Source organism: Pavona decussata, unplaced genomic scaffold (assembly GCF_977016875.1).
Source record: "Pavona decussata unplaced genomic scaffold, jaPavDecu1.1 SCAFFOLD_51, whole genome shotgun sequence".
NCBI classification, from domain to species: domain Eukaryota; kingdom Metazoa; phylum Cnidaria; class Anthozoa; order Scleractinia; family Agariciidae; genus Pavona; species Pavona decussata.
The window spans coordinates 1,358,459-1,383,694 of record NW_028145473.1 but is presented as its reverse complement, the minus strand read 5'-3'; the positions used below and the strand labels follow the sequence as shown (position 1 = coordinate 1,383,694).

Here is a 25,236-nt window from a genome sequence, read left to right as displayed (position 1 = left end):
CATAACGATGAAAGGATATTTGATTAGTTGAATTAAAATAAAACGTTACCATAATGTAAAGTGCAGTTATTGAGGATTTTGATTCCCTATCTTTATGCTACAAAAACTAAATAGAAAAAGAAAGCAAAAGGAGAATTAAAGTACATTGAAATTACATACGACTGTCGTTTCCTTTGTTGTTTTTATCACCTTTTAAGGCCCGTTTAAACGGTTTCGACATTTGCCCAACATTCGTTCAACAAAAGTTGAATGGTTGCTGGGCAAATGTTGGATGAACGGAGTGTTCAAACGGCTTTAACGCCATTCAACACTTTCAAGAACAAAATGAATGTTGAAGCGATGTTCAACGAAAGTTTTTAAAAACCAATTTAAATTTGATTCAACAGACTTTCAACAAGCTTTCAAAAATTTTTGAACTTTCAACAATGTTGAACGACCTGTTCAAACGCCCCCGACATTTGGTTCAATAAAGCGTTGAACGCATGTTGAAGCAAATTTTGAAACCGTTACGGAAACGGGCCTTTAGTAATACTTATTGCCTGCTTTTTCTTTACATAAGTTCCGGGGTCCTGTAGGCCTCCCTTGAGGAACTTTAGTTGGCTTTTTTTTTTTTCACGAAAGCCGGGCCCAAACATGTTTCAACCTCTCGTAGATATTATCAGAACTAACGGCAAATTGTTGTGTTCAGTTAATATTTCGAGATATTGAACTTTTTATCAGCTACTTACGATTACGTCCAGAGAACCAAATTTAGAGCTGCCTAGCGTACAGTAAAGAGCTTATTTCAAAATGACTAACATTTTAATATCCTTTTCTTCGAATTCAGTTCAACACTTCTTCCCTCGTTCTTTAGCTAAAAAATCAAAAGAACATTTTGCCTCAGTTGAGGCAAAAAGGCTAATTTGACTGTAAACGAAATAATATTAAAATGGCAGGCACTTTGACACAACTTTTATAATAAACAGTACAGTGTATGAACATTGTGACAAACAGCACCGCAGAACGAAATACTACTCCAAAGTTTTCACCTGAATTCTCACAACGTACGATTTCTACAGACACAAAAGTTAAAATCACCTTGTACAGCATGACGGCCGGACCCCGGACCCTGCTTGTGATGCAAATGGTTTGAACCCAGTTATTCGAAAGCCGATTAACACTAATCTCCGATTAATCCCCGATTAAGAAATAGAATTAACCAATGTTTTCATCTCGCTCATTAAAATGTTTTTGAAAGGAACAATCTTTATTGATCAGTAATTAAACTTGAATCAAAGTTTACGTTAACCCAGGATTAACTTAATCGGGCTTCGAACAACCGGGCCCAGGGCCCAGAACAATTTGCGCTCAACAGCTTGTATTTGAATGGTCAAACCTTAGGATTTCATCCAACGCCAGAAAAGTTAGAGGTACCTTAACCTACCTACAGTTTAACCCAAGCATGAAAAGGGCTAAATGGCTGACTTTTCACTCATTTAACCTGTAGTCACGCGCAAACGATCACAGGCTTAGCTAGTAGTATTAATTGCTTGTGAGCCAATCTTGCATCTTATTGGCATCACGTGATAGCCACGTCACATTCAAACGTATGTTTTCCAGTGACTGTTGTACAGTTCGCTCAGCGTTCGGAACAGCGTGCTTGGAAAAGAAATCCTAGAAGTAAATCATAAAAGCCATAAGCTAACGGTACTGCAAGTCATGTATATCAAACGCTCGAAAGAGTATTTCTTCCGATTTCCAAACACCGAAAAGACAGTGGGGCTGGAAAAAAACAACAACAACAAAAAAAAAAACAAACAAAACAAAACAAAAATAACAACAACAACTCCAGATAAGCCGCGATGTTTGGATACCGGATGAAAAACTTTTTCGGGAGTTTGATATGGTTTCTCCAATTATTAATAATTGTTGAAGAAATTGAAAGCAAAAGATCCCCGACAAGTTCTCAAAAAGTCCGCGTTTAAACGCCAAGTGCCTCAACTTGGCCATCATTCTTCTCATACTTTTTCCATTTTTGGCAATCTTGAAGATATAACCCGAAATAAAATAGTTTTCCCCATATGCCACGAAAAGAAAGGGGGCAAGAAGCCCATTTTCAGCCAGACTTAGTATTTTTACAGCATTTGGCATCATACCGGTCAAACTTTAGTCTTCCCCAAATCCTACGAAAAGGCTTCGAAAGGGGCAAGAAGCCCATTTCCAGCCAGACTTAGCCAATTTACAGTATTTGACACCATTCCGATCAAACTAATATTTTGTGAAAATTCAGTTAAATATATACCACCACCACCAAGGAGCCTACAACGATTAACCAACTACAATTTCCATGCATTCGTTACCTGAATTTCCTTGATGTCCTGTTCAGTTGCAAACGAATCTGTTGTAACCTTTGAAAGAGAAATGGATAGTGAAAGTCACATTTCTTTGCTTCATTTGGTTTTCTAGCTGTGTACTTCTCTCACATAATAATAATGGATATTCAATGGATTCCACAGAGTGACTCTTCTATCCACTTTTTCCAGGTCGAATTGAAATTTAGAAATGCTGGTTTTGAGAAGAGGAGGGAAACCGGAGTACCCGGAGAAAAACCCTCGGAACAGGGAAGAGAACCAACAACAAACTCAACCCACATATGACGCCGAGTCCGGGAATCTAACCCGAGCCACACTGATGGGAGGCGAGTGTTCTCACCACTGCGCCATCCCTGCTTACGGAATTTTAAGACGAAGGGATTTTAGTGAGCAAAAGTAAATAAACAATCGGCAACTTTGTGTGGAAAGCCTCTGATTCATGTTATAATTTTCATACTACAAATTCTAGGCTATGCATTTCTACGCTATTCATGCATTGCCACCATGTTGCGTAGCCACTTCCTTTCGTTGTTAGATGAAGAACACAAACGTTTAATAGGGACTCGTTTACCTTAACAAGCCTGGAGAACAACAGTCCACCGGCATAACGGTTATACAGCTCGTCCCAGTTCTCCTGAACAAACTGCCACGCGAGCTTACGCCCAGTTAAACTGAAAGAAAAACACAAAAACTTAGAGGTTACCTAGGCCAAGAGAAGCCAGGTTTTCTATTAATGATCGTAGACTAAAGGCCCGTTTAAACGGTTTCAACATTTGCTTCAACATGCGTTCCCCATTTTGTTGAACCAAATGTCGCGGGCGTTTGAACGTTGTTGAAAGTGTAAAAAATTCTTGAAAACTTGTTGAAAGTCTGTTGAATCAAATGTAAATTGGTTTAAACTTTCATCCAATATCGATTCAACACTTCCTTTGTTCTTGAAAACGTTGAATAGCGTTCAAACCGTTTGAACACTTCGTTCATCCAACATTTGCCCAACATCCGTTCACCTTTTGTTGAACGAATGTTGGTCAAATGTTGAAACCGTTTAAAAGGACCTTAAGGAGCGCCGAACGTTGAAATTGAAATACGCGCACTCCTAAGACCCTTGCCAAAAGAAGAGAAGTTTAGTAATGCCAACATGCTTACAAAACCTTGGGTCAAACGGCAAAACGGAGAGACTAAACGGACTTGTGTGTACGGTGTGCGAATTTGAGCGTCATCAAAGTCCAAGCAAGTGAAGTACACGCCAGTGCTACCGAACTGAGTCAGGTGGGAACTTTTGTTCACTTACGACTCCACTTTCCTGCAATCTAAAGCACGGTCAATCAATAATGGTAAGTGCATCGCACTGTTTTCTTCGACAAGGCCAACTCAACTAATATAAAGCTCGGCCAAGTCCACGTACGATTACCAGTGCAAGTGTATTACATTGCACTTGACTATGTTAGCAACCAGCACATGGAGGTTTAGATTATAAGAATAGAATAGACAATGGTATCTGTATTTGTTTTCTTTGATTTATTATTGAAATTAGTGGCAGTGCGCTACATCATACATATATCAACAATCAGAAATTTTTAATGCCTGCAGCCCAGTTGTGTTTTCTCGTAAGCTTACCTGCCAGTTGCGCCAGCGATGACGGAGACGGTGTCCTGGGATCGAACTTCGCTCTGAAAAATGAAGATGTTAATGGCACTGTGTGCTTATTGTTCTCTTTCTATATTTGTTTCCTGCGTAGGATTGAGGTTTTTTATCTAGAAACAAATGGAAGTGTTGTCCAGTTTACCATTCGTTAATTCTTATTTCCCGTGCGTGGAATCTTTTTAGAGTGACACTGACAATTTTGGGGTATTATTGTAACGTTAAGAATATTATGCAGGAACATACTTGAGGACGGGGGGGGGGGGATTTCGGGAAACGTTTATCTTCAGGGTGGGTGAGAATGATCGTTAAAGACAATTTTACGTTAAAAACTGAAATGGATGGAGCTTGCTAATAAAACAGCATATCCGAACGCTTAGTCCATGGAAATATATCTGGGAAAGGGATAAGAAAAGGGGGCCTTACTCATCGGCGAAGGTCCATCACTATACAGCTGGTTTGCTTAGATTTCGGAAGAATTTTTGTGGCCGAGATTCAGGTGGAAGGGAATTTATGCCAGCTTATGGTATATATGTTAAACACCATTGTAAACTTACTCTAACATCTCACTTCACAGTCTTCTTCTTGTTACGTAATGCGTTTCAAACGTGGATGATTGTTAAATTTCTCTTTCAGTACCTTATGAGACTCACCGACAACGAGAAGTCCAAAACTTTCTTAATGAGTTCAGGTTGTGACACAGCACCCATGCTTCTCATCAGTCGAACCTTCTCCTCGTGCAAATCAGCTTCCCTGAACAGTTTCATGATGGCATCTAGCGTGCTTGCATCACCATGCTTAAGAACAGTGCTATATACTGCTGACCTCAAGTCTGCAGAGATCGTGGATTCCCCATTGCAGTGGGCATCAAATCTCTTACGAGCTTCCTCTATAGTCGTGGGATCCCCGCTGCGCCCCATTACACCGAGAACTAAACCCCTTAGAAGAGCATCCAAATGGCCTAAGAAGAGTGCAAGGAGATTATATGACAAAGCTTAGAGTAGAAAGCATGAAATGTTCATCTTGTTAGGGTATGGAGCAGAGAAAAAAATCTGATTCCCCGACGTGAATCAGACTTCGGCACGCCGGTCGGATTTTCGAACCATTGAGCTGTTGGGAACGCGTGGCGGGCAAGGCCACATTCCACTCACAGCAACGTTTGCCAGGAATAAAATTTAGTGGCGAACAATAAAAACAATTAAGTGTTGTTGTCTTGGGGCTATCGGTCTGATAGTTGCCCTTAGAAATTTGTTGTTCTTAAAACTAGCATAATTATAAGACTGAGAAGCGAGCATTTGATTTACGATCATCAAATTTCCTCGGAAACACTCCATTGTTTAATTCGTTGTTTTAAGGTTCCAAATGAATGACTAGGTGGCAAGATTTTTCCCTTACAACGCAACTTAGTCCAGCAATCAACTTTTGCCTAATTTTACAATACGGTGATATGAATAACCAAAACAACATAAATTAAAGAGCAAAACTGGGACCTAATAAAACAATTAAATGAGTGAGCAAAATAACAGAACAGCAAATCAAAGTAACAAAACTTAAATTGAAAGAGCCATATGGGTAACACAACGATTTATTTACCATCCATTTTCTTTTACCTTCGCCTTCCTTTGAGTCCCATCCAACTTTTTTGGAAATTTCTCCATAAAGCGTCACGCAGAAGGTCTGGAAACTAGAGTAGAACCCAGTGTTCTGCAACAGCTTGGAGAGGCTGCTAAGGTTGGCTGTCAAGTCATTCCATACAGTGTAGTTAGCCTCGTTTGTAAGCTGTCCGGCTACTTTTAGGAATTCAGTAGTGGAAACAAGTCCTGCTTGTGCCTGGAAAATAAATAGAAACAAGATGACAGTCACCTCCGGTCGGATCACGCCAAAGTGCAAAGCTACAGTTTATCAATTTTAGTACCCAACCTTTTCTAGAGGTAAAAATTAAAAAAACGTATTTCAAAGGCATCGGATCCAATTGCTGCCACGTTGTACTGAATCGCACAAACAGGTATCTAGTTGCATTACATCACAAACGAGAGAAATTTTGATGCCTGGATAAAGCCCAAAAATGTGCATTTTCATCTCTTGCATTAGTTCAGTCTTTCCATCTTTTGTTAACGAAAGCAGTTTTAAAGTTGCTTATGTTTGCTCACTGAACAAATCAAATTGGTATTTTACAGTTCGTTCGTTGTCACACTTTGTCAAACGAAAATTGCTCTACTGAGATTTGACTGCACTTTTACTTGGCGCTAGCTCACTCGTTCACTCCCTCCGGAAATGTTTGAGAAAGAAATGTTTCGCGGGATGGGGCGGAAGGTTTTTAGTTAGCAAGTCTCCGTTAGTCGTGTTGTGACCATGGCTGATGCGATTTAATCTCCGGTGGAATGGGGAGTATCCTCATACATACCAGAGCGAAGAGATCACTCTGAAGCCCCAGTCGGTCTCTTGGCGGAAGACTGTTATCACTGATGGCTGGTAGAAGAAGTTCCAACATGGCGGATGAGTACTGCACTCGATAGAAACCAACTTGGCCTGGATTTAACTGCAATGTACAAATACGTGGTGAAGTAGAATTCTGGAATTCCATTGAATTGACGATTGTTTTAACTGACCTAAATAATACTAAGTTTAATCTTCTTATTATTATTTCTACCTTTTCTGTGATATATTTTGTTAGCAATGTAACTATTTTTAATTTTTCGTATTTGGTTTATACCTGCACCTTTTTATAACAAATTTTGTACCAAATGCAATTATTGTGTAACGTACGTATTTCGTTGTATTCAGTTTTTCGGTAAATTTTGCCTCTTTCCACGAAACTGTTTTTCTTTATTCTACGCCAGCGGAAGCCTGTACCTCATAAGGCACAGCTTTCAGTCCAGGCTTCCTCGTCACCAAACGTGCTTTCTATATGTATCACTGGGTGTGATACCTGTAAAGTGTAACAAGGCTCCAAAAACGAGTTATAGTAGATGTCTGTACGGTACATGACTGCTTTACCTTGATCCACTGACCCGGGTCAACTCCGCTGATCATTAAGATGCAGGACTCATCTTCCAACAACGTTTCAACTGCCAGCTTAGTGGGATTAACACTGGTGGACACAGCAATAGGCACTTTCCACCTGCACGAATCTGCCATAAACATGGGTATTAAAAAGCGTTACGGTCCTTTGCTTGGTGAACGTTTGCTTTGAATTTCTCCAAGAATTACTAAGGGCTTGAAGTAATATATCAAACACAAGGAAGAGTGTTTCATCCGACGTCCAAAAACGAAGAACTGGATTGAAAAAACGAGGCGCAGCCGAGGTTTTATTAAACCAACTTTTAAACTTTTAAACTCTTAACAATTCTTGAATAAAATTTTCAAAATCTCACCAATTTTTATGACAATTAAGATCACATTTCCAAATCTCCTTCGCGGTAGTGATTTACTTTGTTTTCTCTTCATGAACTATTAACGAATTATTAAGCGTGTTGCATCTGATTTCTAAACACCTTGAGGTTGGTTCAAACTACTTCTAACTCTGATGAAACACTCTTCCTCGTATTTAGTACATTTGTTCCTAAACAGACTGAAATTTCGCTACAACAGACTGGAAAATTCATCGTCACCTATCTTAGCAAAACGTCCAACTACAGATTTTTACAAGCCACTTTGGTTTTAGGGGAAATTGTAGACTACAGTTAGTTCTGGTTAATCTTCAGTTGGATGGCAAAAAAGGGACAACAGATAAAACGGTAATCCATGAAATCTAACATGACGGATTGGCGAAAGCTGTCACTGATAAGGACTTGTTTCTTACCCGTTTCTTTTTGCTCAAACTTCCAATTTTCGTTTTCTTTAGCTCTCTATTTCTTACAAACCATAACACTTTCAGAAATCCAAAAAAATCCGTTCATTGTTCTTTTTTAATTGAACGAATTTAGAGAGGACAACCCGTAAACTATATTCTCTGTTAATTTCAAGCTTATGTGCTGTTCGCTGTTGATTGACAAAAGATCCCTTTTCTTCCCTGGGGACTGGAAGACCTTGTTGTAGTCCTTCTCCGGTATTTAAGGATTCCATTACCCATACATGGCTTACTTCAGTGATCATTTGTCTGAAGCTATTAACTTTTAGGTCAATTCCAGGCAGCAGGTAGCAAATATCGTTAAAGCTGATTTGTGACGTAAGTTCGATGTGTGATGTTTTTGTTTCTCTTTGCTTACTCTCCTTTTAGCCACGTTTTGGTTTTAAAAATAGTCTCAGGAAGCCTATTTATACAAGCTTGTAGCTTTATTAGGCTTCCTTGTCACATTCACTGCTATGTAATTAAAAACGATTTCTGTTAACCTGTTTTATATGCTCGGTTTGTTTGGGTGACTAATTAAAAATACATATATTTTATCCACGTACGCGCTTGCCTATAAATCACACGTTCCCTCCTATAAATTATATGAAGTGGAGCGACTCCCTTGCAATGATCCAAATATGTAACCATTTTAGCCAGTTGAATAAATGCTTATTCACCTCTTAGGTGATACGCTGATAGCTTTCACTACACTTTATTACGTGCGCTTTGAATATTTCGAATGAAATACCTTCTTTTGAGCCATCAGCAGAAAACTTCCTTTGTGATATTCTGAGTTGAATACCATCTTCTTTCTGTAAAAAAAAAATGTTCCAAACGTTATGCATGATGCTTGGTCCACAATGGGAGATTGATCGGCCACTTCTGAGTTGCTTGGAACCTCATTACTAAAGCGAGGTTAAGTGCAAAACTTTATTAGTTTTAACAAGTCAGTTTAAATACCTCTCATTGGTACGAGCCAAATCGGCACGAATTCACGTTTACTGGTTCCAGATACTTATTCTAGTATAAAAAACCCTTTCCTTTGAAAATTTCTATTCTGTGCATTCTGTTAGTCCTAAACCATTTCGAGTAACAGTACCCGAGAGAACCCAAAGAGGGTGCCCTAGAAAATCACAACAAATGGTGTCATTGTCTACCTGCTCTGCTGCGACAGATAGCACAGGGAATCCCATTTGCTTCGTCCAGGTGTCCATGACTGCAGCCACAGGTTTGGAACTAGCATGAGACAGATGGGCCCACAAGTCGTCTTCAAACAAGACAAAAAGAAAAAAAAGGTGGCAAAAGCCATCTGACATATTCTCAATGATAAAAAGGAAAACCCTAAGGCACTACTACAAAAAAAGGTAATTTCCGAGCACTGGGTTGCAGAGAAGCAAAGAAGTCTTAACTCAATACATTGACAACTCCAGATATTGTCACGGCAGCCATCGGGACTGTTTTCTTTTTCATCGCCTGTTTTAAGCTTTTGCCGGGAAAATGAATATCGTTCAAGCAACTACAGTCAGTGTTATACTGTTTCATTTCAGTTCACCGTTTAGAAATAGAATAATTGACATCCGATCGTGTTCGCCTCAACCGAGGTGTCGCCACTGAAATGAAGTAATGAAGATGGTTCCTATTAACTGGGCTTACAGCTAATCTTATAGTTTATTGTCTCTGCTAAGGAACCATCGCGATATTTTTATGCTTAGTCTGGTTTGGTCATTTTGTTACGTGTATTGACAATTTGACGTTATGTAGTTTGAACGTTTTATTGATGAAAATGTTAATTACCTTGATGCCTATCGTTTTCGTTACTTCCGTGCACGATTATTTAATTTTAATTTGTTATTTTCACAGGCTCGCAAAAATTAGAGCTCCGAAAGCCGGAAACATGGAGGGATCACTCACTTCCTCGCAATAAAACTAGGGCGCTTCTCATTTACACACGGTACAAATGGTATGCTTCGTTACATTTCGAACATTTCTGAAATTATGGGCTCCCGGTCAGCGAAGTGATGCACTTTTACCGCTCCTTATGGGATTTACAGTTGATGCTGATACATTTTGCACGTTATCCATCTTCGGTTGAGGTCGCGCAGGACCCTTTCCCCCATTATGTATGCATTTAAATAGTATGCACGAATCAAGACAGCTATTTGCAACAATACGCGAAATATCCATGACAAGATTTATTTTGGCGTTATATATAATTATTTATTCAACGCATTCTGATTCGGCGTGTTAGTAATTATGAAATTTGAGGTACAAATTAAGAACTTCTTGCGCATCTCAAAACTGTCGTTGTTTCATACGGTTTTTTTGGCAGCTTGAAACAGAAAAAGGTGTGCACGTCCGCTAGATTGTTACTAAATTAAATATAAAATTATCATAAAAAAATTCGCAGCTTAAAAGAGTAATATACACACGAGGGAGGTAAGGTTTGTGTACTGTTTTGTGATGTCAAAGAAGCGGAATTGCAAAACAAAAAAAAAAAACTTTTAAAACGAACATCGAACGCTTCAAAGTCCAATAATCTTCACATTTTACTCCTTTAGAAGTCACACTTTCTGCGAGTATTGAAACTGCAAATTTGCTTCGGTGAAACCGCAAAACAGGTTATGATTTACCACCAGATAATGCAATCATTTAACCGAGGACGCTTCTCAAGGTGGAACCTTGGACGCAAAAGCTGTTTTTCGCTAATTCCAACTTTCCTAGTTTAAAACATTACGGCAAGCACGATCCTCCAGAAAAAAACTACAATCATGTACACTTCAACTTCCATACAAATTTTCAGCGCAATCGACCCTGGAAATTCAGAGATGTGAAGGTCTGAGAGTAAAAACACCTACCACAGAAAGTTGGCTTACAAATTTATTCATTGTTAAGGGTCCTTCGCAACCTTAAGATAAGCTATATTATCGGATATTTATGCCGAAAATTTCAAACTGGTTGGTCTGCGTGAATGGTAAGCGCCCCTAGCGTGCAGTGGTGGCAGTGAAAAATCGCCGATGAGAATGTCCATCTTGTTACTTTACGTTTCTACTGACAATAAAACTTGCACTGCAAGCTTTGTTTTTTCAATATACTTCCAAAACTCATCAATAATTCATAAGCCCATTGACCTATCAAATGGTCGATAAAACATCACGTGCAGTGGTTTTAAAACCCGATAAAACCTCCTCCTTATTAGTATGCGGTGTTTAATGTTCTTCTCGTATGCCAATTTCCAACGTTCACAAAAGCATCATTGTTATGAACTCTCTTGACACACGCTTTTCCAGGAACGTTTTTGAAACCGTTTAAAAAAATCGCAGCACGTGTTTTATCGGGAGTTAAAATCCGGTCGGTCGGGATTTAAATCCCGATAAAACACTGCTGATCCCGATAAAACACTGCTGCACGTGTTTTAAACATTACAGAAACTTTAATAACATGCGATAAACAACACACCAAGGTGAAAAACGGCCGAACATGTACTGAACGTTTGAGACTGACATTACCTGTTGACGCAGCGCTGTATTCGAATGCTTTCAAGTACTGATTGAGCCCTTTTCTGAAATCCTTTGAATACACAATATAAGTAGTTAGATATGAAATAAGCAATAATGAATCATTCCTATTTTGCTCTTCCTTGACTAACTTTTAGTACTGACCCAACTTAACAAAATACACACAACTTGGAATGAGAAACAATTCCATTGAGGTTAAAATAAAATAAGGAAATATCTTGGTTTTGTTTTTGTTTTTATTGTTGTTGTTGTTGTTGTTGTTTTTTCATTTTTACTTCATTATAAGATTTAACTGGTAGACTGGGTTACATGCTGCAGTACAAATCCCCGCAGGTGGACACCCTTCGGACCAGAGGCCGTTTCTTCAAACTTACGTCGAAGAGTGTTTGTGCCTGAGAAGCATTTCTAATACATCCGTTTCTCTTTCGAACGTGGTACGTTTTGGCGCAAACTAGCCTGTGTTTCTTAATCTTGTAAAGCTTTCAGCATGTTGCTTTCAAAATTGTCGAAAATCGTATTTTTGTTAATGAATATTGCAAACGTAAAATAGTTGTTCGGACGTTTTGAGAAACAGACGCCAGGACTGAGTGTGTGAATAAGAGAGATGTTTCCTGGCTTACGGGAGATGTCCGATAGGTGAAGGTTGAATACATGGCAAATGAAATAAGTAATTCAACTTGAATACCAAATATGGATTCAGTGGAAACATGAACTCCAGTAGAAAAATTTCAACTCAAGTAACAAGTTTCGTTAACTATTTTGGCCAGCCTAGGTTGTTCTCGTGTTCACCTTGATCAAGAAACTGTTAGGCATCTGTTCTGTTGTCTGTAAGCATGGCAGACTAATTTATTGTACGTTTAAACAGTTTTCAATTGAGTGTCGAGAGTAATTCGCATTCGCTTTAGTTTGCTCACCACACTGTGTTTGGTTAGCAAAATTTGCGTTTGGCGCCGGTTTCATGTAACTTGCTAAGAACTCTGATTCGTATTTTGTGCTGTTTTTTGTGCTGTGATTGGCATGATTTCTTACCTTGGTTTTGATTTTATGACACTCAACTGAAAACCGTTGTAAAGCGACAATCAAATGTAACTCACTTGATCTCCTACATACTGATGCAACATTCTGATAATTGACGCTCCTTTGTTGTAAGAGATCGTATCAAATATTTCATCAATTTCTCCAGGATGACCAACCGTAACCTTGAATAATGCAATTTTCATTGTTAATTTCACAGCAACTAATTTTTTTCTATGCTAATAAATGAAATATTGAACAAAGGCTGCCAAATGACAGTAACGACTTTCAAATAAAAACTCAAAGGCGTGTAATTCACTGGCAGAATTAAGCAGTAGCGTGTATGGCTAGAGCTGATACTGTGCAAACATTAAAGCGAGTTCCAAATCTTCAAAAAGTAAACAACATGGCAACAAATTCCCAAAATTGGCCTTTTGCTTGACGCTTTTCAAACCTGTATATGGAGGGTAACTATAACGATAGACTTCAGTTTGTCTAAAACTGTCTAAAAGTGCTTACCTCTATAGGATGACTTGAGCAAGGCAGGTGATAATATAAAAAAGAAACACAATGATACAATCAACATCACGTAGCCTAGAAACCAGTTCAAACGTCACACTTCTGTCACCCACTGGCAGCTACTCCCACCAAATAGACCGTATTTGTATTCTCGGTATTGAACTGGAACTAGCTTGCACACGAGGCTTATGCGGGGGAATCTTTTCGCATGCAAGTAGTTTCTAATATATTCCCCCGCATGAGCCTCCATTGCAAGCTCGATCCAGTTCCATATAGAGAATATGAATATGGTCTATTGCTATTAAATCACTGCTGTCACATTTCTTTTAAATAATTGTACTACGATAATTTTTCAACTGTTTGTCATCAGTAAAACGTACCGCATCTTACATTCTCAAGCTCATCAACAATTCACGCAGAGAAAACAAAGGAAATCAGTACCATGAAACAGGTTTGGAAATCTAAAATATCATAACATTAGAATTGTTACTAGTTTGAAAAGCTATATCAAACACTCGGTAGAGCGCTTCGCCCAATTTCCAAACACCTCAAAGTTGGCAAAAAGATAAATTGAAATACTCGGCCGCGACTGTTTTTGTTTTTTCAACCCAGTTCTCGGTGTTTGGAAATGCGATGGAACACTCTTCCCCGTGATTAATATATGAGTTAAAGGATTAAACTACACTACAAATAGTAATTTCTGTGAACAATGACTTATGCAAAGAAGTGCTAAAGATTGTGCGACAACCTCGTTCCATCCAATACTGAACTTTGCAACCCACCTGTACACTAAACGTGTCTTTTCAAAGGGTAGGATCTAATACCTGTTTTGTAACGCATCAAGTTGCAAGGCTCTGGCAAAGTCTGTGCTAACAAACTGCGTCCATACATCAAACTCGGGAAAACAATGATCAACGAGAAGATACTCAATCCATGAGGCAAAGCCCTCTTTGAGCCACAGGTGAGTCCACCATTCCTATATTAGACATCAACGGAAGAATCAAAACAAGGTTCTTATGAAGTGATAACATACAGGAAAGTTGGAACCATGAGCTACAAAATAACCTTGCTCTTATAGCCTATGGAATCACGGACATTTCGTTTAGGTATCCTCATGTTCTTTATTGGGTTCGACGTAGAAAGAACGCACTCCTAATACAGATTGGAGTCGAGTATGGATAGGGCAACGTTGATTGAATGAATGAATCTTGGGACGCGTATCTAGCATCCCCCGCGGATTTCGCAGGGGCGGATGACATCATCACCAACTTGGCAAAGGAGAGAGAGCCTGGGATCGAGATCATCGAACGCACTCCTTAATCTTTGATTGTTATTAGTACAATAACAGAGAGAAAATTATGGTGTTTCCTAATTTCGCAAACATAACATTCGACCAGTGGCCCATAATACAGTTGTGTATTTAGTGACCTGGGGCGCTTTCAATTTACCAATAATATTCGGTTGAAAATATCGGAAACTTTCCGTGCCAAAAGGAAAGGCTCTTTTTCCAGTCTTTCCATACTTGCAATCTCATGGGGGGGGGGGGGGGGGGGGTCAAAAAAGCCCACCTGGTGACGCAATGATGGCGTTAGAAGACAAAATGGAAATGGAAATTTAGTGCAAATGGAACGGTAATTTCCATACCAATCGGATGAAACAAAAAAAAATTTGAGTTCCTCGATTGTTCCAGAAACATTTTGTTTGACCCGCGTGTAGCATTTACATTTTAACGGGTTAAACCTAAAATTTTGGCTAACTGGAAAGCGCACCTGGTGTTTGATTGGAAGCAAGCCTGGAGTTGACTTTGTTTTGATACAAACCTCAGCGCATTTTCACATGGAAATGTAAACTAGTTAGCGGTAAGAACGACATAATTTTCATATGAAAATCAGTGAGGTTCCTCCAGCCTCGCTTCAACTCAAAGGCAAAGTCAATAAGCAAACAACTGTAAAATGGATCACTGGTCAAAAGTAGCGCTTGCGGAAAGCACTACTGCCAAGGACAAGGTAATTTTTTTCTGACTTATTTTGTTGTCTGTGATTCGATAGAGTTACACTCGTAGAGGTGTGGGTACAATGGAAACAGCAATGGAAACACAAGTGGTCTCGTCTCGCTCCATGGAAACGTGAAAATGTTTTCTTCTATTTTTACGTGTATTATGACACGTTTTGGTTTATTAAATCTAACCAATCGTGAACCAGAGAAGGTGTTTGACTAAATATGAAGCCATGTTCAAAAACTTTTCCTTTAGGTGCTCCTTGCGAAATGAAAGTTGATTTGCATTTTGTTTCAAACTTTTACTGATTGTCTACTAGCACGAAACAACGAAAATCCGAGATAAACTCGGGTTCGAGGTGTACACTAATGTGATATTTTCCTTCCTTTACTCTTATGTTTGAAGTAACTTTTACTTCACGTAATTTTAAGTGAAAGACAAAAGTCATTTTGAGATATGGAAACAAGCGTTAATCTAGACACGTTACATGGCAGACGAAACTTACCACAGTCACCTGTAACAAAAAAAAGAATGATAGTCAGAGTAAACTACAAACTACACTTTTAAACAACAAGATAAAAGCAAAACTGTATGATTGAAATAAACAAAATGTTAAAAATACCCAACAAATTGCTCATAGGTATTTTAAAAAGGTTCTAAAATCTCGACGTTTCTGTTAATTCTCTGATCTTTCTCAGAGCAAGTGATTTGAAATTTACAAAAGAGATGGTTTAAGAAAGAAAACACCAAAAAATAATCCAAGTAAGAAAATTAACTTTTCGAAACTTTCCTGAGATAAAATGTTATTTGCATTTTATTCTTTTATAAACTACGCATTTTGGAGACTGCTGAAAAGTAGAGATTTTTGATATTTATTAATATCTATCAACAGAGACCAGAGTAATGTTTTCTTCATTTCAACAAGAGCCCACAGTGTTAAAGGCCTACTTGAAACTTATTTTTGAAGAGTCTTGTTGGTCAATAAAATAACATTAATAAATAAACACATTTAAAAAACAACCTTAGTACTAAATTAATGTTTCAACTGTTACCCTTAATGTAATACTAAGTAAAATAATTAAAATGAATGATTTGAAAAAGTAATACTTGAACAAGTTATATTTACCAAATTTCCAAACCACATGTGAGCAAGTTCATGGCCTGTAAAGTTAAAAGAATTAAAACAATTACTAAAATGTCTTTGACGAAATGTTAAAAAGACAAAAACAAAAAAATACAGGTTAGCCTAACATTGCTAATTATGGTGACATAGCAAACTACACGCAATTCAACATGTCCACTCGCAAGGGATAGATAAGACTAGAGGAACTAAAGGTCACACTTCAGTTGCACTAATTTACTGAAAGGAAAATTAGTTTGAGTTTTTTTATTGATGGTGACTGCGAGATATTGGAATGTACCGACCTGTTCCAGCTCGAGCTCAAAGAAAACAGATCTTTCCAATTTTGAGTTCTTCGTGGTAATTTGTATGATTTTAGTCCCAGGCGAGCCCCTGGCCTGCTGTGTAGGTTAATACCATTAAACTATCAAGAAATTATTACAACAAAAAGACGCTAACAATGTACCCAATAGAACTGCTACCTCAATTGAAAGGTTCTTCGTCACACCTCAATGAGATTGAAAGGAATTGCAATAGTCATAACTTACGTTTTTTGTCAAGCCTACAGTAATCAAAGTCCATTAAGTTACTTACCAACAACTAAAGCGACATACTGCCTCGCTGCTGATGAGGAATCTTTTGGGTCTATCAACAAGCAAGTTTCCCTTTAATGAGACGAGAAGCAAATTATAAAATGTTTAGCTCCTAATTTATAATAAAGTAATGTTGTCTTACGTTTTTTAAGGAGGTTTGTACCTAGCATCCTCAAGTTTCAAGTTTATTTTTGCCACTATGAATGAAATTACAAGTGTAATCATGATAAAATAAAGGTGGCGAGGAAGCCCATGAGAAACCACAAGGCTTTTAAATAAATGTATTCCCTCTATCATATATTATTAACAGTTTAACAGTAGAATAATGACAAAATCAATGGCAGAGTTGAAAAAGAACAGATTTCCTATTTCTTTAAAGCATAATTAGGCTTAAAAGAAGTGAAAATCGAAAAAGTGAAAGACAAAATTACAGGTTTACCTTGAAAAACAGTAATTTTGTACTTTTCATTTCGCTGTCATTTGTAATTTTAGCTTCGATGGTCAGTCCGTTTGTTACTTAATGATTACTTAAACTGCTTAAAGAGGTTTTACCGTGCCTTAAGAATAAATATCTACAACTCACTGAAACAAAGAAAATTCAATAAATACATGTAAAATCCACAATAACGAAAACATTTTATTTCCATAAAATATAATAAAAATTTTTTTTAAACAAAATTCCCACGAAACAAAAAGAACAAGGCATGTCCTCCATCAAAACCATTTCTGAGTTTCTTTGAACCTTATTATTAAAGCGAGGCTAAGTGCAAACCTTTTGTTATTACATTAGTTTTCATTCATATGCAAACAAAACTTAGCCTCGCTTTCATACTGAGGTTCACAGCAACTCGGAAATGGCCTATTACTTCTTTTATAACAATAATTAGCCTAAGCAGCAAGTGTTTCTGTGGGGTTTTGAATATTTTCCGCTGTCAGTGATTTCCGTATGGTCATACAGAAAACCCACAAAACCCCACGGAGACACTTGCTACAGTCTTTTTATCTACCACAATGCAGGACTAATATAAGAAAGTTCTCCATCAGTTTCCAAGGTCCCAATTTTTATAACTCTCTTAGTCCTAAAATTCGAAATGCAACAAGTACCGCTTCCTTTTGTAGCAAGCTGAAAGCATTCCTCTTATCATAAATATTCATTCATTCATTTATGTATGTATGTATGTATGTATTTATTTGTTTACCTCTGCTTTTCACTTTCATTTTCGCTTTATTTTTTAGCCTATCTATGATAAATATAACCAAGTAATATATTTTAAGATTTACTGTAGCTCTGCCATTGATTTTGGTCCCATGTATAACTATGTTCCACTTACTGTAACTGAGGGAGCCCATCCCTTATAAGCACGGTGGCTTCCCTTGGGTTTCCTACCCATCAGTGTTAAATAATGAAAATTTTACACTTTTTATGGCAAAACAATAAACTGAAACTGAAACTGAAACTGAATAATAGTGAGTTTGCTTTACTAATTCTTAGTGAAACACGCCGTTAACGGTTAAGGAATTTCTTTTCCGGTATTTTCAGTCATCTTGGAGCACAGCTTACCGTTTAAAATCACTATATAATTTTGATCCTCGTAAACATTGCTGTATCATAATTATCACTAATTGTTTGAGGTGATTCACCAGTCACTAAGGAAAAGTAATGTGCGATGACGTGATTTTTATTTACCTGTATGTCACCAAGCCCCAGTTTTCCATAGCTCCTGTGTCAAAAATAAAAATATTTTTACATATAACTATTAAAGGAAACCTCCACTCTTGAAATAAATTAACGTTAAGTTGTTGAAAATACAATCTCATCTCAAATTTCATTGGAAAATAAGATTTTTGTGTCAGACAAAATAGGATTTGATTATCACCTAGTTTCCTTTTAAATTTCCCGGGCGCCGTCATGTTGGATTTCATGACGTAATACGGTTGCTCTATTGTTTCAAAAAAGGACTTCTGTTCACTGACAAAGGCGGCAACTGTATGACGTCAAAATTTCCCGCGTGCCGCCATTTTGGATTTTGTGACGTCATACGGTTGTCGCTATTTTCAGTGAGCGGAAGTTCTTTTGTGTGAAACAATTAAACAAACCATATTACGTCATGAAATCCAACAAGGCGGATCCCGGGAAATATAAAAGCGAGAAATGAGCGATAATCAAATCCTATTTTGTCCGACACAGAAATATTATTTCCATGTTTTCCGACAAAATGTTAAATAAGATTGCAGTTTTAACAATTTAACGTTAACTTATTTCAACAGTAGAGGTTTCCTTTAAGACTCTTTCGGATACATTTTTGCTTGCTTGTCCTACTGAAAACAATTGAGACACGGATACTTGCTTAAATTTCTTTTTCATTCCGATACAAACAGGGAACAGTAGAAATCAGTCGTGGTTCACATTTACATATAATACGCTAATTCATTGAATTCAAGCCTTAAGATATCTAAACATAAATACGGAAATATGTTTGTTGCATCAAATTTGTCAATCCGTATGCCAAGTTACAGATAATTTGAAGAATTTTGTATTTCGAGGTCAAATCATTAAATTTACAGTACCTCGTTTCTCTACCAACTCTTTCAATTAGCCAAGTTGATTGTTCAAGCATTCACTTATTTTATCTCCAACGTGTCCTTAATTTTATCTAGTTGCAATTCACAGCTATACGTAAGGATTAGGGTTAAATTTAAGCCCTATAACAAACCAATAACAAAGTCTGGAATAGCAATCAGATCAAGCTTTGGCAGTAGATAGCCAATTCCAAAATACTCCTTGTAAAATGGTAGGCATTTCTTTGCAACCTATCGAAAGAACACATGAATTACTCACTAGAAAGTGTCAGAGGCATAATAGTCTGTTTGTATGATAAACAGATGTGGCTCTCAATCCAGGTGCTTTAATTGATACAAATGATAACACAAAGCCTTTTCTTTCCAATTTGTTGTATTAACGATGGCAAAACAATTCAAGTGCAGAACCGTAAACAATGGCTGTGTCTAAAAGTGGGACGGGGACCCGGGCCCGAACTCGCGAGGACCCGAGTTCGGGGAGGCGGGACGTAAGGAAGCGAGATGTGGGACGCCGGGACGCGATATCGGGGACGTAAACAAAACATACCGATGTATTTAAAAGTAAAGTTGAAAAAAAAATCAAAATTCACTGTTTTTGCATGGGTATTCTTTTCAATTTAACTGCTTCGGGAGTTAACTGATGCAAGATTTCGCACATAGCTGGTCTGACGAAAATACGGATGCTGTTGGCCGATATAAAGCCATAGTCAAACGGCGCATGATAGTCGATGATAGTCGATGATAGTTGATGCTAGTCAAAACTATCATCCATTATTATCAACTATCAAACGGGTGGTCAAACGGCTCAAAGAAACTCGTGATAGCTGACGATAGTTTACCGTGAGCCTTTAGTGCCAGCCACTGCCGAAACTTCGCAGGGATGAAGTTTTCGCGGCGAAAGAAAGCAGCTGCCTGCTTCGTTTTCCTTCGGTTGTTGGAAGAAGTAACTGAAAATTAATCTTGAGAGCGCTGGTGGAGAAAACAGCTGACCGAAGAACTATCATCAACTATCATGAAGAATTTGAACACGCTCAAAGTAAATGACAGTTGATGATAGTCGATGATAGCGCATGATAGTTGGTGGTCAAACGAGCGCGCGCGCTTTAACTATCATCGACTATCATTGACTATCATGCGCCGTTTGACCAGGGCTTAATGCTCCGTGGAAGTGACTAGGACAGCAGTGTCCTTTTTGTGGGCTATCATGGAGGATTTCCATGATAAGTTTTAGCGAGATCTATTGCTTTTAATATATAACAACTGCAATCCTTACACTTCCTCGCTTAAATAGAATTTTAAATCAAATTTCCAGGCGTCACTTGGTAATACTTTGCGGGTCATGCTTTTCCCCTCAGTGAAATGCTCCAAGTACTTTACTTTTAAGATTTAAAAAAAAAATCTGATCAGTGAGTTTTGGCCGAAGGCATTGTAACAACAAAAACAGGCCACGAGAGAAATGTCAGTACTGATATGCAAACATTTGATTCATTTATAGAGAAATATGCAGCTGCTCAAAAAGAAAGTCTTTATGCTCCTTTGTCAGTTGTCGTCTGACTTCTAACTGCGCCCCACAAAAAGCTAGCGCTATTTATAAAATTTATGAAAAACCGTTGGCCAATATGTTGCAACAATCAGCCACATGTTACCTCAGGATGTTCAAGCGCGTTTTACAAGCAGGATCACTTAAATCGTTTTGCAGTATCTGTGCAAGATACGCGAAGATCTAATACAAAGATTCTCAAAGACAAACTCAAGGGTCTGCCAAACGACACCAACCAGAAAACGGGATGTGTTTATGATCCTACAAAATCTACCATATTGAGTTACATGTATACGCCTCATGAAAGCAGAACAAGACCTTTACTCGCCTCTAAAGCAAACTGCCCTTGCACAGCTTTTCCTTTTGGCGTGTAAACTCTGATGTTCACATCATCCGAATCTTTTCCTTCAACGAAATCAAACTCTCCGACAACAAATGCCACTAGATACGTGGACATGATGGGTGACTGTGCAAACTTAACCACCTTGAGGTTGGCATCAGAGGCGTGTTCTTCCTCTTCTTTGACATTCTGTTATCAACAATACAAAGCATTTATTGTAAAGTTTGTCCAGACCATTAATTTTGTACCTAGTACACTCACTCGCCTACTTATTTTACAAATAATTATTGGGAGATTTCTTTTAATTAGCTACATCGATGCTTAAGTGTTCATTGTATCCTTCACAGGTATGGTATTATATGTACATGTAACACATTTTTTGGTAAGAAAACTGCTCTGTTGAATGAATGACCACCTTCTTTTATGCTGCTCACATAAAAAAGGGAATAAACAACAGAATTCCCAAGCCTTGAAGACAATAAGTAAGGGCCTTCTCTTCGTCGTTGAACAAGATTAAAAAAGAACTGGATGCTGTGAAGTGCGAGTCTTCTTCATTACAACATTCTATAAGGAAAGTTAACTGGAAGACAGTGTAAAACCATGAAATTCATTATATTTAATACATTATATTAATAATTAGCCCTTGAACTGTACATGGCATGGTCCAAAATAATCTGTTGTTATTACGACATGCATATCTTGGCAAAAAATTAATATGGCACTGGCATTAATCAAATACATGTACAGAGTACAGAGGATATAATTCATCAGTACACAGGAACTGTTGTTTGACAGCTGTTAATGCAGTTACTGTATCAGTGTTTAACAACCTTAAATATCATGGAACAGTATTTTTAAACCTGATAAATACTGTAGATGAGTGTTTAACAGTAAACACTTAATTCCACCCTCTGTATTCTGCAAAACAACTGAACCTAAGCAAAATTATTTATAGTATTGGGATACTGCAAGTGGGCAGCTATTAAATATAACATTTTACAAATATTTAGTTACCATGTTTGATAACGCTACTCTGTCCTTAGGTACCACCATGGTGATGTCAAATGTACTGCGAAGAGCTGGTTCATCCCAGCAAGGAAAAGCTCTGCGAGCACCTGTTGGCTGTGATTACAAGTAACTGGGTCATCAAATTGAAGGATTTGTATAAGGATTAGCTGGTTTACAACTCATGTTGTAATGTCTAAATATGTTTATTAAAAGAACCTGGTCAAGTATTATAAATTGCCGTAGGAGTGCAGTACCAAGGAAACTAATCATAAAGTTGAAGTGACAGTCTTGTGAAGACACTTATTATCAATCGTCAGTTGAGAATACAATACAATACAAGACTTTATTTCACATTTCCTTTAAAAAGAGATTCTTGTGACATTACTTGATTCTGAGAAAATTACTGACTGACAGAGAAGCTTCTCCCAAATGGAGTGCCTGGACTGTACAGTTGAGCCACTTGATTTGAGAGACAAAAATGTTGAGATTGTTGTTAATGTCTGATCTATTGCGACACTTAAGCTCAGGACACACCATTGGACATGTCAAAGTGACAGTTTCCCTCCTGAGATAATATTGCTTTTATTAAAAGTTCTGTTGGAGGGACAAAATTTCTCCTGCACTATGCATTGCATGAAATTCAGCTGGTTGAATTTGTGTGTCATGAAGCAATGGCACAGTGACCCAAAATTTCAATAATAGCATTGTGTGCACTGTGCCTACAAGCAGTCCCCACATCAAAATAGAAATGAACCAAATAATTTTACAAATCTGTTTTAATACTTTTCTCAAACCACAAATTTTAACTGCAAAAGTTTTAAAACAGCTGAGTCAATGAATATTTTTCCCATAGTGTCACAGGATCCAAGAAAACAAAATTCATTGTCATTTTTGACATGTACAAAATGAATACAAATGTAGCTCAGGCTTTTAGCCAGGAATTGAAAACTGGGCAACCTTTAGACACGTGTAGACCTGGTAAAATTTTTAAAGGATTACTGTATTTACTTGAATAAGCGCCGTGGCGCTTATTTTATTTTTCGTGTCTCCTGTGCGGCGCTTATTCAAGGGCGGCGCTTATTTAAAAGGCTCGTACCACCAGAAATTAATTTAGTTCATGAGTACTTTTTCATGGACTACTGACTTCAAGCTAACCTAAGTTTTGGCTTTCATAACAGCCTGGTCAATACTTTTCTGCAGGTTTTTAACAACTCTTCACTCAATGTCTGACATCGAGTGAATGTCCTGACTTTTGCTCATCTTATGGAAATACTCGAATAAGCGCCGCACCGGAGTTGCAGCGCTTATTCGAGGGTGGCGCTCATCAACCATTCCGCTCCATGTGCAGCGCTTATTTGGGGGCGGTGCTTATTCGAGTAAATACGGTAAGTGAATTTTATTTTTAAAGTGGGCATCCAAAGGACACCTGGACAGTACCCTGATGCAGGTGTTGTTTATTACCTCAAAGTGTGTAACAGCACAGAATTTCTCCTCTCCATCCCCCCCTTCATATTTACACCTATAGAATCCCTTCAACTTGTCATTCAGTTCACCAGTAAAATCCAGGGAAAGCAAACCACTTCCCAAGGGGAGCGGGGAGGAAAAATCTAGGGTAACTGTTTCATCTTCAGTACTATGAGAAATGTTCTCTGATGGGTAATCTGTAGAGAATACAAATACACAAACATATACAACACTAGCACTCAGTTTACAAGCACTTACATAACATTTATGATAGGTCTATTAAAATATTAAGTAGTTAATAATAGTTCACGTGTGGTTTATATTTATTCAGTTACTGAGCAATTGCTGTACGTATGTTGTACGTCTCGGATTATGAACACCCTTCATGTTATGAAATTTTGTTCAAGCCAGCATTCAATTTGCCTTACAAGTGCATTTGATTGTTTCTGCTTTTAAAATAGGCTTTCCAGACCCATCCCCCATCCCCCACCCCCAAAGGCAGATGTAATTTTCCCAAAATAATGGAGTACAATTACAGCTGCCCAGATATGGTCCAAACTTTGTTCTTGTGGCTATTTTGTATGAGATGTAGGTAAAAAGTTAGACCAATTTTCATCAGTGGTAGGACTAATAACAGTTGCTAAATAAATAAGAACGTCTCATTATTAATTACCAAATGAAAGTGACATCTGTATAGTATACTTTGTTTTAATTACTATGTACAGTATCATACAAAAAGCGTATGTACAAAAAAAGTTCATTATCCAACATGTACAACCAATATGTCTGTATGATTCTTAACGATTACTTGAATGGAAGGGGAGGGAACTTGTTAAGCAGCCTACATTTAATATTTTATTTGTTATGTACTTGTAACAATGATATTAGTATTCGTAGTTGTAGGGTTGATTTATCACAAAACAATTGATATCAATATATTATTATATTAGGCTTGACTTAATAATCATGTTATAAACAAAAAGCAATCTTATGGCAGCTAATTTACCTAAACTGTTTCTATTAAATTTTCATTAATTATCGATCATGACTGCATGCATATTATATAGGTGAAAAAGCTGAAGCAGTCTGGTGCATGATCAGACTGGTAGAGGTTCACATGGCCAGAACTTAACTTCAGTTTCTGTAGAGTGTTGAAGTAAGAGGTAGTACTCTGTGTTGGATGGGATCATAACAGCAAGATGGCTCTTTGAATCAGCACTCTGGTTACATCACCATGTTAAGAGACTCAGGGCAAATGTACGAAATCGTCTAGAAAATTGGTAAAGAAATGTTGCAGGGAAAAAAATAGCGCAAATATTTCTTCACCATTTTTCGTCATCTGTTACTGTAAAACTTCAACTTTTCCCTTACCATTAAACTTCCTACCCTGGGTCTGCCTGAGGGCATAATATTTCTAGTATATTTCCCAAGAGAGTAAAACTACTTCCTCCCCCCACTGGATGTTATGATGAATGGTGATTGCACTGTCATCCCCAGCATTTGGTTAGTTCTTGAATAATTAGCTCAGACAAGTTTCTTATGTGTCAAAAATGATTTTACTGGTAGTACAATAAATAAATTGTAAATACTCACGAAGATCTCCAGAAGAAAAAGTGGCAGAATCAACAGTTATGTCCAGACTGTTTATGATTACTTTGTTTGTTCCTTCCACAACCTTGGAATCAAACATTTAATGAATATTAATACAACTATTCAATAGCAG

At 37.7% G+C, this 25,236-nt stretch overlaps 1 protein-coding gene across 1 annotated transcript in view; it reads right to left on the bottom strand.

The window, feature by feature from the left end:
* Positions 1–259: 259 nt before the first annotated feature.
* LOC146481006 (puromycin-sensitive aminopeptidase-like) overlaps positions 260–25,236 on the bottom strand; it is a 27,396-nt gene continuing 2,419 nt past the window's right edge. The window contains exons 2-24 of the mRNA XM_085108697.1: positions 25,107–25,188; positions 23,511–23,710; positions 22,056–22,163; positions 21,030–21,230; positions 19,296–19,392; positions 18,269–18,302; positions 16,583–16,653; positions 15,995–16,029; positions 15,374–15,382; positions 13,697–13,848; positions 12,873–12,885; positions 12,434–12,538; positions 11,331–11,391; positions 8,982–9,091; positions 8,573–8,636; positions 6,990–7,123; positions 6,397–6,531; positions 5,603–5,822; positions 4,646–4,953; positions 3,969–4,021; positions 2,923–3,022; positions 2,340–2,387; positions 260–1,653 (exon numbers count right to left, since the gene is read on the bottom strand). Of these exons, the coding sequence (XP_084964823.1) occupies positions 1,522–1,653; positions 2,340–2,387; positions 2,923–3,022; positions 3,969–4,021; positions 4,646–4,953; positions 5,603–5,822; positions 6,397–6,531; positions 6,990–7,123; positions 8,573–8,636; positions 8,982–9,091; positions 11,331–11,391; positions 12,434–12,538; positions 12,873–12,885; positions 13,697–13,848; positions 15,374–15,382; positions 15,995–16,029; positions 16,583–16,653; positions 18,269–18,302; positions 19,296–19,392; positions 21,030–21,230; positions 22,056–22,163; positions 23,511–23,710; positions 25,107–25,188 (2,472 nt within the window). The 3' untranslated portion in view covers positions 260–1,521. The remainder of the gene's footprint in view (positions 1,654–2,339; positions 2,388–2,922; positions 3,023–3,968; positions 4,022–4,645; positions 4,954–5,602; positions 5,823–6,396; positions 6,532–6,989; positions 7,124–8,572; positions 8,637–8,981; positions 9,092–11,330; positions 11,392–12,433; positions 12,539–12,872; positions 12,886–13,696; positions 13,849–15,373; positions 15,383–15,994; positions 16,030–16,582; positions 16,654–18,268; positions 18,303–19,295; positions 19,393–21,029; positions 21,231–22,055; positions 22,164–23,510; positions 23,711–25,106; positions 25,189–25,236) is intronic.